The sequence below is a fragment of the Miscanthus floridulus genome, chromosome 3, assembly GCF_019320115.1.
Source record: "Miscanthus floridulus cultivar M001 chromosome 3, ASM1932011v1, whole genome shotgun sequence".
NCBI lineage: Eukaryota > Viridiplantae > Streptophyta > Magnoliopsida > Poales > Poaceae > Miscanthus > Miscanthus floridulus.
This window is the reverse complement of record NC_089582.1, coordinates 109,170,266-109,182,311: the sequence shown is the minus strand read 5'-3', so window position 1 is coordinate 109,182,311 and position 12,046 is coordinate 109,170,266. Positions and strand designations below refer to the sequence as shown.

The following is a 12,046-nucleotide window of genomic DNA, read 5'->3' as shown; positions in this document are numbered from 1 at the left end:
CCAACCAATTTAGCTGATGCTATAACTGCACTTGTCAATGTGACGGCTGAAAATTCTCGTTTGCTTCATGAGATGGCTCAGAGTAATCAGAATCAGATGTACGGAAATCATGGACGCCACCATAACCGACAGGAGGCTACATATGTTGATTTCACAGACACAAGACCCCCGGTGTTCACCAAGGCAGATGAACCATTGGAGGCTGATGACTTGCTTCGAACCATGGAGCAGAAATTTGACCTTATCCCATGCACGGAGTATCAGAAACCTACGTTTGCCGCCCAACAACTTAGAGGAGCAGCAAGTGCTTGGTGGGCAAACTTAGTGGCTATGCAACCTGCTGGCATTCCAATAACTTGGGCTGAGTTCCGTACTGCCTTCAGAGCCCATTATATCCCTGAAGGAGTGATGGCTATGAAGCTAGATGAATTCCTTGCTTTGAAATAAGGAGATCAAAGCGTGATGCAGTATATGGGAAGATTTAATCATCTGTCCCAATATACATCCAAACATATCAATACCGATGCCAAGAAGAAGAGGTGGTTTATGAGAGGCCTGAATATCAAGTTGCAGACTATGATGACCACTTGCACTAATGTTACTTATCATGAGGCAGTAAATATTGCAATTGCTTCAGAGTCAAAGTATCGGCAGCATAAGGAGCTCAAAAAGAAAAAGAGTGTGCCGTCTGGATCTTTTGGGGGAAATCAGAAGAGGTAGAGGGTGATTTATCATCCAGTACAGCATAATTGTCCTCCTTATCGTCCGCCGCAGTTCCAAGCCGGGCAACAGTTAAATGTCCGTCCAGCTATAACCTATCCGAGTTCACAATCAACCAATGCTCCTAGTGGCAATGCTCCAACATCCCAGGGTCACAACTATCTGTGCTACAATTATGGAAGGACTGGTCATTTCTCCAGGGAATGTCCATATCCTAGGCAGGCTAATCAAAATTATCAGAAGGCCCTTGCTAATCAACAACAGGGTCAGGCACCAAACAGGAACCCCAATCAGAATGCTCAGAAGGGCAAAGATGAGAGGAAAATAGGACGGGTGTTCTATATTCAAGCTAGAGAAATTCTGGAAGGGGGGCCAGTGATGATGGGTATGTTTCCTGTTGCCAATCACCCTGCAGTTATACTTTTTGATTCCGGCGCATCGCATTCATTCATCAATAGAACATTTGTCGTGAAGCATGAAATTTCAATTGGGGCAACAAAGGAAAGTTTCTTTATACAGTCACCTGGGGGACGTCTATGTACTAAGGAAATGGTATACTAGGTACCCGTAAACCTGGGTGGGCATATTTTTCCCACTACCATGATTATCCTTAAGGATCAGGATATAGATGTAATCTTGGGAATGAATTGGATGTATTAGCATAAGGCTGTTATAGATGCTTTGAATAGGACCTTAAGAGTGAGTTTGCCTGATAGTAATTCTCAACTTCTTATCCAACTTCCAACCCTAAGAAGATCAGTGGGCAAGATTTGTGCAACTGCTGTCAAAGAGATTAGAGATATTCCGGTAGTGTGTGAATTTTTGGATGTGTTTCCTAAAGATTTACCCGGTCTACCACCTGATAGGGATGTACAGTTCAATATAGAGTTACCACCTGGAACAACTCCGATTTCTCGGAGAGCTTATAGGATGCCACCTAAGGAATTGGCCGAGTTGAAAACTCAGTTACAAGAATTGATTGAGAAAGGGTTTATCCAACCTAGTTCTTCACCTTGGGGATGTCTGGCAATTTTTGTGAAAAAGAAAGATGAGACTCTGAGGTTATGTGTTGACTATCGTCCATTGAATGAAGTGACCATCAAGAATAAGTATCCATTACCTCGGATAGATCTGCTTTTTGATCAATTGGCCGGAGCCAAAGTTTTCTCCAAGATAGATTTGAGATCAGGATATCACCAAATCAAGATAAAGCCTGAGGATATTCCCAAAACATCATTTACCACAAGATATGGGTTATATGAATACTTGGTAATGTCTTTTGGTTTGACAAATGCTCCAGCTCATTTCATGTATCTAATGAACTCAGTATTCATGCCTGAGCTAGACAAGTTTGTAGTAGTGTTTATTGATGACATTTTAGTATATTCCAAGAATAAGAAAGAACATGCGGAACATCTTAGAATTATTCTGACCCGTTTGAGAGAACATCAACTATATGCCAAGTTCAGCAAGTGTGAATTTTGGCTTAAGGAAGTGCAATTTCTTGGACATGTCTTGTCAGCCGAAGGAGTTGCAGTTGATCCAAGCAAAGTGAAGGATGTGCTTGATTAGAAACCACCAACCACAGTTCATCAAGTTCGGAGTTTTCTGGGTTTGGCGGGATATTACCATCGGTTTATTCCAGATTTCTCAAAGATATCAAAGTCCATAACTGAATTGTTGAAGAACCAAGTTAAGTTTGTCTGGTCATCAGATTGTGAGAAGGCTTTCCAGACTTTGAAGAGACTGTTAACCACTGCACCAGTATTAGCCTAACCTGACATTGAGAAGCCGTTTGATGTTTATTGTGATGCTTTAGGTATTGGTATTGAGGTGTGTTGATGCAAGAAGGCCGAGTCATTGCCTATGCATCTAGGCAACTTAAGCAACATGAAGAACATTATCTGACTCATGACTTAGAGTTAGCAGCTGTGGTTCATGCTCTGAAGATTTGGCGGCATTACCTGCTTGGTAATACGTGCCATATGTATACAGACCACAAAAGCTTAAAGTATATCTTTACTCAGTCAGAGTTGAACATGCGACAAAGAAGATGGTTAGAACTGATTAAGGATTATGATTTGGAAGTACATTATCACCCCGGTAAAGCAAATGTGGTTGCAGATGCCCTCAGTCACAAAAGTTATTGCAATTGTCTGACAATGAGAACAATGGGTTTGAATTTATGTCAAGAAATGGAAAAGTTGAATGTAGAAGTAATTCAACAAGGAAGTTTGACCAACATAATTGTTGAAGCCACTATTCAAGATCAAGTTATTGCTGCTCAGAAGGAAAACAAGGGTATAGCCCATATCAAGGAAAGAGTCAAGAATGGAAAAGCGGAATGCTTTAGTATTGACAATGAAGATGTGTTGTGGTTCAAGGATCGCCTGGTGGTACCAAAAGTTCCTGAGTTGCGGCAGTCAATTCTAGATGAGGCACATGCTACTAGGTTATCAATCCATCCGGGAAGTAACAAGATGTACCATGACTTGAAGCAAAGATTCTGGTGGACTAAAATGAAAATAGAGATTGCTAGATATATAGCAAAGTGTGATACTTGTCAAAAGGTGAAAGCTATACATCTTGGAAGTGGGAGGATATAAGTATGGATTTTATTGTTGGTCTACCCAAGACATCAAAGGGATTTGACTCAGTATGGGTTATTGTAGATCGACTCACTAAGTCAGCACATTTTCTTCCAGTCAAGACAATATATCCTACGATCCAATATGCCAAGATGTATTTAGCAAGAATCATGAGTCTCCATGGAGTACCCAAGACTATTGTGTCAGATAGAGGTACACAATTTGTCTCCAACTTTTAGAAACAATTGCATTCTTCATTGGGTACCAAACTTCTGTATAGTACAGCTTATCATCCGCAAACTGATGGACAGACTGAAAGAGTTAATCAAGTACTTGAAGATATGTTAAGGTGTTGTGTCCTTAACTATTCCAATAAGTGGGACGAATGCTTACCTTTGGCCGAGTTCTCATACAACAATAGTTATCAGGAAAGCATTAGAATGGCTCCATTTGAAGCACTCTATGGTCGTAGATGTAGGACATCATTGAGTTGGTCTGAGCCTGGAGAAAGAAGATTCTTTGGAGTTGACCTTGTGAAAGAAACAGAAGACAAGGTTAGACAAATACAGAGTAATTTGAAGATAGCTCAATCCCGACAAAAGAGTTATGCGGATAGAAGACGGAGACCATTGGTATTTACCAAAGGAGATTTTGTATATCTGAAAGTATCACCAATGAAGGGAGTTACCCGTTTCGGTGTTAAAGGAAAGTTGGCACCCCGATATATTGGACCATATTAAATTTTGGGAAGGTATGGAAAAGTGGCATATCGTTTGAAGTTACCTGAACATCTTGTAGCTGTGCATGATGTGTTCCATGTTTCTCAATTGAAGAAGTGTCTCCGAGTGCCTGAACAAAATGTTGAAATTGAAGGAGTAGAACTAGAATCGGATTTAACCTATTCCGAATATCCTATCCGAGTGTTAGATCAGAAAGATCATGTTACTCGAAGACGGACAATCAAGTTCTATAAAATACAATGGAATCAACATTCAGAAGAGGAAGCTACTTAGGAATCAGAAGATTACTTGTTAGAAAAGTTTCCAGAGTTTCTAGCGTCAATATAGAATAGAGTAGTGTTAGTTGTGCTCGGTTGCTACAAGTTGTGTTTTGTAAAGGAACCTCAGCTGTTTTATAGGCAAGTTTTGGATGTTTTTGGACTGACACATTTCCTTTTCCATTACTTACCCTATGGCTTTGAATCTCGGGGCGAGATTTCTTTTAGGGGGAAGGATTGTAACACCTCGGGTGTTTAAATATTAAAATCTGACATGTCATCATATGCATTGCAAAGCATTTGGCATTTGGTGAAAACTTTGATGTACATTTACTAAAACAAATTTACAATTGTGTAATGAATGTTGAATTGTATTGTTTGACTCAAGTTCAATATTTGTTTGGATTTTGAATTTTTCCAGAAAACCCCGCTTTTCAACATTTAAACCCTACCCTGAAAATCCATTTCAAAATCTAAGCATATTTTGGGGTTGGGCCCAAAAGCAAAAGTGTAGAAATTGGCAAGTTATACAAAGTTTGTTTTTGGAGTTTTTCAAGTTGTTTAGAAAAATTTTGAGTAATTCAAAAAGGCGTAATTCGTTAAATATCCCCTATTTGAATTTAAAAGATCATTTCAAAATCTAGATAGAATTAGGGGTTGTTTATAAAAAGCAAAGTTGTAGAACTTTTGATTTTAAACAACTTTTATTTTTGGAGATTTTTGAGTTGCTATATAAATTTGGGAGTAATTTGAATTTGAAACCGAATGGCAAATCTGTAAATTCGGTGAACAGTACTCACCGCCCTAGCTACATGGCCGGCGATCTTCGGTTTGCTTCCAGGCGCGGTCATGGCCATCTTTGACATCGCGCTGGCGCGGTGAAGGCCACAGCGTAGCTTCCTTGCGTTTCTGAGCCGCTCTACTTAGCCTTGGCCATCGCCGTTTGCCTCCGCTCTCTTGCTCTGTTTTTCCGACGCCACGGCCATAACTCCGGCGAGCTCGTGTCGATGCCGTAGTGCTTCACCGTTGCTGATAAGCTTGTCCCAGCTCCATCTCATCCTTGCGCACCTAAATAACTAGCCCTGGTTGCTTGCCATCATCGGGAAATGCCGTTCAGCGCTTTTCTTCCTCACGACCGGCAGCACCACCGTGGAGTGCGCGTCGCCGTGGCTAGCGCGCTACGGTGAGTCTCTGCCCTTACTGAGTCTTGCTTCGGCTTCGCCGCAATGATGTAGTGCTTTGTGACCCATTGGTTTCTCATTTTGACCACCACAGCTACCGGAGCATCGCCATCGTCGAAGATCGCTTCGCCGTGACCGCTGTCAACGTCGACCCGTGTCACCGAAGCTTATCCGGTCTCGTTCTTTGCTCCAACGTGTTCATGGTGAGCTACTGGACCTTCCCATGCCCTCTGTTTCACCGTTTTCGGCTTCATTTCACCGGTGTAGCGTAGCCGCGCCGTCGTGGCCGCCATGGCTGACGTAGTGCTCGGTCCAGTCCATAGTTAGTCAGGCTTGTGCTCAAAATGGATGCGCCTTGTCTCGGGGAGGGTGTAGGTACCTTGGCCGTCGCCGTTGGACTCACCGGCGGCGAGATATCGCCGGTCAGCGCCATCATCGCCATAGTCAAAGCGCGAGGTAGAAGATGACAGGTGGGGTCACCATGTCAGTGACTCAACGTTCAAAATGAATTTTCTGTTTTTCAGATTTAAATGAATAGTGTTGTAATTTGTTATTTTTGTGTAGAATTATTTAGAGCTCCAAAAATTATAAAATTTTTTGTGTGAATTCTCTATGATGTATATTATATGACAAAAATTTGAAATATTGATTTTCAGTATTTTTAGAATATGATAAAAATTTCTCAATTAATTAATAAATGACTTTCCATGATTTTTCTAGGCTTATTTATTTATCCAAAAATTATGAAATTTATTTTGCCACTTAGTCACCAGGTAATGAACATGTACTAAAATTTTGAGCTCAATTAGAATAAGTTGATTTATTTCATAATTTTGAATTAAATAATTAATTCATAAAAGCGAATAGTAACTTTTAATCATTTAGGTTTTTGTTTGGACTTTTGGATTGAGTGATGACCTTGGGTCATTAGTTGATAATGATCCTTGGCAATTGATTTGGGTGTTGTGAAAAAGGTTTGATTAGTTTGACTTGCAACTGTACCGCGAAGGAAAGTTGTATTCAAATTGTTAATTTTTGTATCCATCATCGAGCATCATATTTAGTATTCCGCATCATGTTAAACATGGCATTGTTATTACGTGTAGTGAACAAAGGTGAAAACGTGGTAGTTAATCAAGCTGTTGAAGAGGTTAATCCGTCTGTTGAGGTCGGATCGTGTACTTGTGAAACGTCGCAGGAAACGGACTTTTCCGTCAACGAAGGCAAGCCCCGGATGCATACAACCCTACCTTGTGTTTTACAAATTAATTTCGCTTTTGCTTTCCGTTACTGCATTAAGTGGTTAGGAGTTAAGTAAGAGCCTAATTGGTGCATTACCACCCTTGTTATTCCATATTTACCATATTACCAGTCTAAAACCCATATATGCCTAGTTTTGCTTAGCTATGCATAGAACGATGAAAGTCGGGTGACTACCTACCACCTACAAGTAACAAATGGAACATTGGTTAATTTTGTTAGCATGTGATATGAGAATGTGGAGTAATAAATCTAGACCGGGCGGACTCGGTGTGTGTGAGACACAAGACATGGAGGTCTTGTGAGCGGGTTATTTCCGCCTGTGTCGATTAAGGCACGTCCGTTGTTGAATTTTATGAGGTGAGAATTTGTAGTACTAACCACTTACTCCGGTAAGCCTGAACTTGGCAATTCTATTATGAGAATGGCTACTCGTGCACTGGGAGTGGAGAGATGGCGGGAATAGCGTGTACCCACGTGGCCATGGGCTGGAATGGTGGAGTACTGTGTTCTCGGGTGGTGCGGACCCGTTCTTGTTTTAGGGGATCCGACGGTAGGTTGGTATATGTAGGTCGGGGACCTGCATATGTCGTGTGGTCTGGAATCCCCAGCTGGGCTTAATCGGTTCGAATCGTCGTTGCTCCTTGGTTAAGGAGACTCAACTCACTGTTCATCATCGTAGAATTAATAACCAGAACTTGAATAAGGCTTGTGAAGGTGTTGGATATGAAGTTTCATGATCTGAGTGCGGATCATGTCAGCTTTGTATATAATTCTTGAGAAGTTTTCTATATAAAGAATGTTGTTAAAAGAGCTTTTACGCAAAAGAACTTTGATCATTGTTAAAGCTATACCTTGAATCCCTGAGCCTGCATTACTGAGTTTATCAGTTAATATTTCGGATAAGTCTTGTTGAGTACTTTTGTACTTAGGGTTCGTTGACCCCTTGTTGCAGGTGAGCCTCATGAGCAGATCTATTTTGGATTGTGCTGCATGACTATCGTTCGTTCTGACGATGAGAAGTAAATATGTGATCCTTGGGCAGGATGTTTATTTTGTGTGATATGTCTATATTAATTATGCCACTCCACTACTACTATGGTTTGTAATAATTATCGAACTTAGTTTGTAAGGTTTGAAACAACTGGTTTATAAACTATGTTATCATAAGACTTCCGCTGTTTTTACTCTGGTTTTGATATTTGAATAAATGTTGTAATACTGCAATGACTCTGTAACGTGATCCTGCTCGGAAATCGTGGATGATTCGGGGTTCCCCGAGGACACCCGACAGTCTTTTTAAGTTATTGAAAACATATGCATAAATGTCAAAAGTCGTCGGACAGTGACAGGTGCATGTGGGCCCTATAACTTAGGAGGTTCTGCCACAGGCCCTTCCCATGGTGGGGTCAGCTTGTGGCGGCCCTTGTTGCTTTGTGTCAGCCTCAACACCAGGTCGCCTACCTTCAAGTCTCGGCTTCGAATGCGCCGAGCCTGATAGCGCCGTAGGGCTTGCTGGTACTTGGCCGAATGTAGCAGCGCAATGTCTCGGGCTTCCTCTAGTTGGTCGAGGGCGTCTTCACGGGCGGTGCAGTTGCTTTGCTCGTTGTAGGCCTGTAGCCTTGGGGAACCATATTCCAAATCAGTGGGGAGGATGGCCTCAGCACCATAGACCAGGAAGAAAGGTGTGAACCCCGTGGCTCGGCTTGGAGTGTTCCTCAGGCTCTAGGTGACCGATGGGAGTTCGGTGAGCCATTTCTTGCCAAACTTCTTCAATCGGTTGTAAATTCTTGGCTTGAGGCCTTGTAGGATCATGCCGTTGGCACGTTCTACTTGGTCATTTGTCTTTGGGTGTCCTACAGCCGACCAGGCCACACGGATGTGGTGGTGTCGTAGAATGCTAAGAATTTTTTGCTGGCGAACTGTGTCCCGTTATCGGTGATGATGGTGTTCGGGACCCCGAACCTGTGGATAATGTCGGTCAAGAATAGCACTGTTTGCTCAGATTTGATTCGATTGATCGGACAAGCCTCGATCCACTTGGAAAATTTATCGATTGCTACCAAGAGATGGGTGTAGCCCTCGGGTGCCTTTTGCAGAGGCCCGACCATGTCGAGCCCCCATACGGCAAATGGCCAAGTGATGGGGATGGTTTGGAGGGCTTGGGCCGGGAGGTGCATCTGCCTGGCATAGTACTAGCATCCCTCGCAGGAGCGTACTAACTTGGTGGCATCGGCGACCACCGTCGGCCAGTAGAACCCTTGGCGGAAGGTGTTTCCAACGAGCGTCCGAGGTGCCGCGTGGTGCCTGTAGGCCCCTATGTGCAAGTCCCAAAGTAGGGCTTGGCCTGCCTCGGTGGTGATGCATCGTTGGAGGACGCTCGAGGGACTTCGCCTATACAATTCATGATTGCAGAGGACATAAGTCTTGGCTTGTCGCGCAAGCCATCGGGCTTTGGTCCTATCGCTAGGAAGCTCTCCCTGAGCGAGCTAATCAAGGAACGAGACTCGCCAGTCCATGTTCTGGTCGCTCTAGGGAGGCTCTGTGCTCACTTCCATGACCTCGGGCTCGGCTAAAGGAGACTTGACAGTCGAGGAGGCATCGAGCCCCACGGTGGGTTCGGCCGGTGGTCCCTCTTCCGCTGCCGAGGCATAGTCAACGGAAGGCTTGTGGAGGTCCCTGGCAAAGACGTTCGGGGGGACCAGAGCCCGAGTCGAAGCCATCTTTGCTAGTTCATCTGTGGCCTCGTTGTATTTTCGGGCGATGTGGTTGAGTTCAAGACCGTCGAACTTGTCTTCTAGGCGACGTACCACCTTGTAGTACGCCTCCATTTTGGGGTCGAGGCAGTTTGACTCCTTCATGACTTGATCAATGACGAGTTGTGAGTCGCCCCAAATGTCGAGACGCCATACCCCAAGCTCGATGGCGATCCGCAAGCCGTTGACGAGGGCTTCATACTCGGCCACGTTGTTGGAGGCGGCGAAGTGGAGCCGAACCATGTAGCGCATGTGTATTCCGAAGGGCGAGACGAAGAGCAAACCCACGCCTACCTCGGACTTCATCAAGGACCCGTCGAAGTACATGGTCCAGCACTCTGTCCGAATTTGAGTAGGCGGCAGTTGGGTGTCGGTCCACTCAGCCATAAAATCGGCCAAGACCTAAGACTTGATTGCTTTCCGAGGCACAAAGGTCAGGGCTTCCCCCATGAGTTTGATAGCCCATTTGGCTATCCTACCCGAGGCCTCCCAGTTATGAATTATCTCTCCAAGGGGGAAAGATGATATTACCGTTACCGGGTGGGACTCGAAGTAGTGGCGTAGCTTGCGTTGAGCCAAGACTATGGCGTAGATAAGCTTTTGGATGTGGGGGTAGAGTGTTTTGGTCTCGGAGAGCACTTCGCTGATGAAGTAGACAGGTCGTTGGATGGGTAGAACATGCCCTTCTTCCTGCCTCTCTACTACTACGGTCGTGCTAACCACTTGGGTTGTTGTGGCGACGTATAGTAGGAGGGCCTCGTCCCTGGTCGGTGGTACCAGGATGGGAGGATTGATGAGCAGTGCTTTGAGCTTGGCGAGGGCTGCTTTGGCCTCGGGGGTCCAAGAGAAGCCTTTGGATTTTCTCAAGAGGCGGTACAGAGGCAAGCCTCTTTCGCCGAGGCGCGAGATGAAGCGGCACAGGGCCACAAGGCATCCCATGACCCTCTGTACTCCCTAGAGGTCTCTGATTGGTCCCATGCTGGTTACGGCCGAGACTTTCTCTGGGTTGGCCTCGATGCCACGCTCTGAGACTATGAATCCTAAGAGCATGCCTCGGGGGACCCTGAACACACACTTCTCGGGGTTGAGCTTGATGTCCTTCTCTCTAAGGCATTCGAAGGCTATCTTTAGGTCATCGACGAGATCTCTGGCCTTTCTAGACTTGACCACGATGTCATCCACATAGGCTTCGATGGTTTGCCTGATGTGGTCGCCAAAGACCTGGGTCATGCACCGCTGGTAAGTGGCCCCTGCATTTCTGAGGCCGAAAGGCATAGTCATGTAGCAGTACATGTCGAATGGGGTGATGAAAGAAGTCACGAGCTAGTCGGACTCTTTCATCTTGATCTGGTGGTAACCAGAATAAGCATCAAGAAAAGACAGAGTCTCGCATCCTGCAGTGGAGTCAACGATTTGATCGATTCGAGGTAATGGGAAGGGGACTTTTGGACAGGCTTTATTCAAACCGGTGTAGTCTACACACATCCTCCATTTCCCATTTTTCTTCCTAACTAACACGGGGTTAGCCAACCATTCTGGGTGGGACACTTCCTTGATGAACCCAGCCGCCAAGAGCTTCTGCACTTCCTCACCGATGGCCCTACGCTTTTCCTTGTCAAATTGGCGCAGGCGTTGCTTCATCGGTCTGGAGTCAGCCCGGATGTCCAAGGCATGCTCGGCGACCTCCCTCGGTATGCCTGGTATGTCTAAGGGACTCCATGCAAATATGTCAGCATTCGCATGGAGGAAGTCGACGAGCACGGCTTCCTATTTGATGTCAAGGGTGGCACTGATTCTCAGCGCCCGGTCGTCGGGGCAGGCGGGGTCTACTAGGACGAGCTTGATGGCCTCCGTAGGCTCAAACGTCCCTACGCGATGCTTGGAGTTGGGCGCCTTGCCACTGAGTTGGTCGAGGTTGGCGATGAGGATCTCGGCCTCCGTGAGAGCCTCGGCGTATTCGATGCACTCGACATCACAGTCGTATGCATGCTCGTATGTGGACTCGATCGTGATGACGTCGTTGGGACCTAGCATCTTGAGCTTGAGATAGGTGTAGTTGGGGACTGCCATGAACTTGGCATAGCACGATTGCCCCAGGATGGCGTGGTAGATTCCCCTAAATTCGACCACCTCGAAGGTAAGTACCTCCTTGCGGTAGTTGGACGGGGTGCCAAAGTAGACGGGAAGGTCGATGCGCCCGAGGGGTCACGTGCGTTTCCCCAGCACGATGCCATGGAAAGGTGCGGCGTCACCTCGGAGCCTTGATCGGTCGATTTCCAAGAGCTCTAGGGTGCTGACGTACAGGATATTGAGGCTGCTGCCTCCGTCCATCAACACCTTGGTGAGTCGGGTGTTGCCAATGATCGGGTCGACAACAAGCGGGTATTGTCTGGGATTCGGAACATGGTCGGAGTGGTCGTCTCAATCAAAGGTGATCGCTTCCCGAGACCAATCGAGGTACCAAGGAGTGGCCACCTTGACCGAGAAGACCTCCCGGTGTTCCCTCTTCCGCTGCCGTGCCGTAAGGCACGCCGAGGGTCCACC

General features: G+C 45.6%; 1 protein-coding gene across 1 annotated transcript; it reads right to left on the bottom strand.

Annotated features, from left to right (window-relative positions):
* Positions 1-11,269: 11,269 nt before the first annotated feature.
* LOC136544200 (uncharacterized) lies at positions 11,270-11,572 on the bottom strand. Its single transcript, XM_066536440.1, has one exon. It carries the CDS (start codon positions 11,570-11,572, stop codon positions 11,270-11,272), a length of 303 nt encoding a protein of 100 aa, XP_066392537.1.
* Positions 11,573-12,046: the final 474 nt, after the last annotated feature.

What these genes read in the sequence shown, in the direction of transcription:
- LOC136544200 (XM_066536440.1), bottom strand. Translation starts at nt 11,572, where the DNA reads ATGGCAGTCCCCAACTACACCTATCTCAAGCTCAAGATGCTAGGTCCC.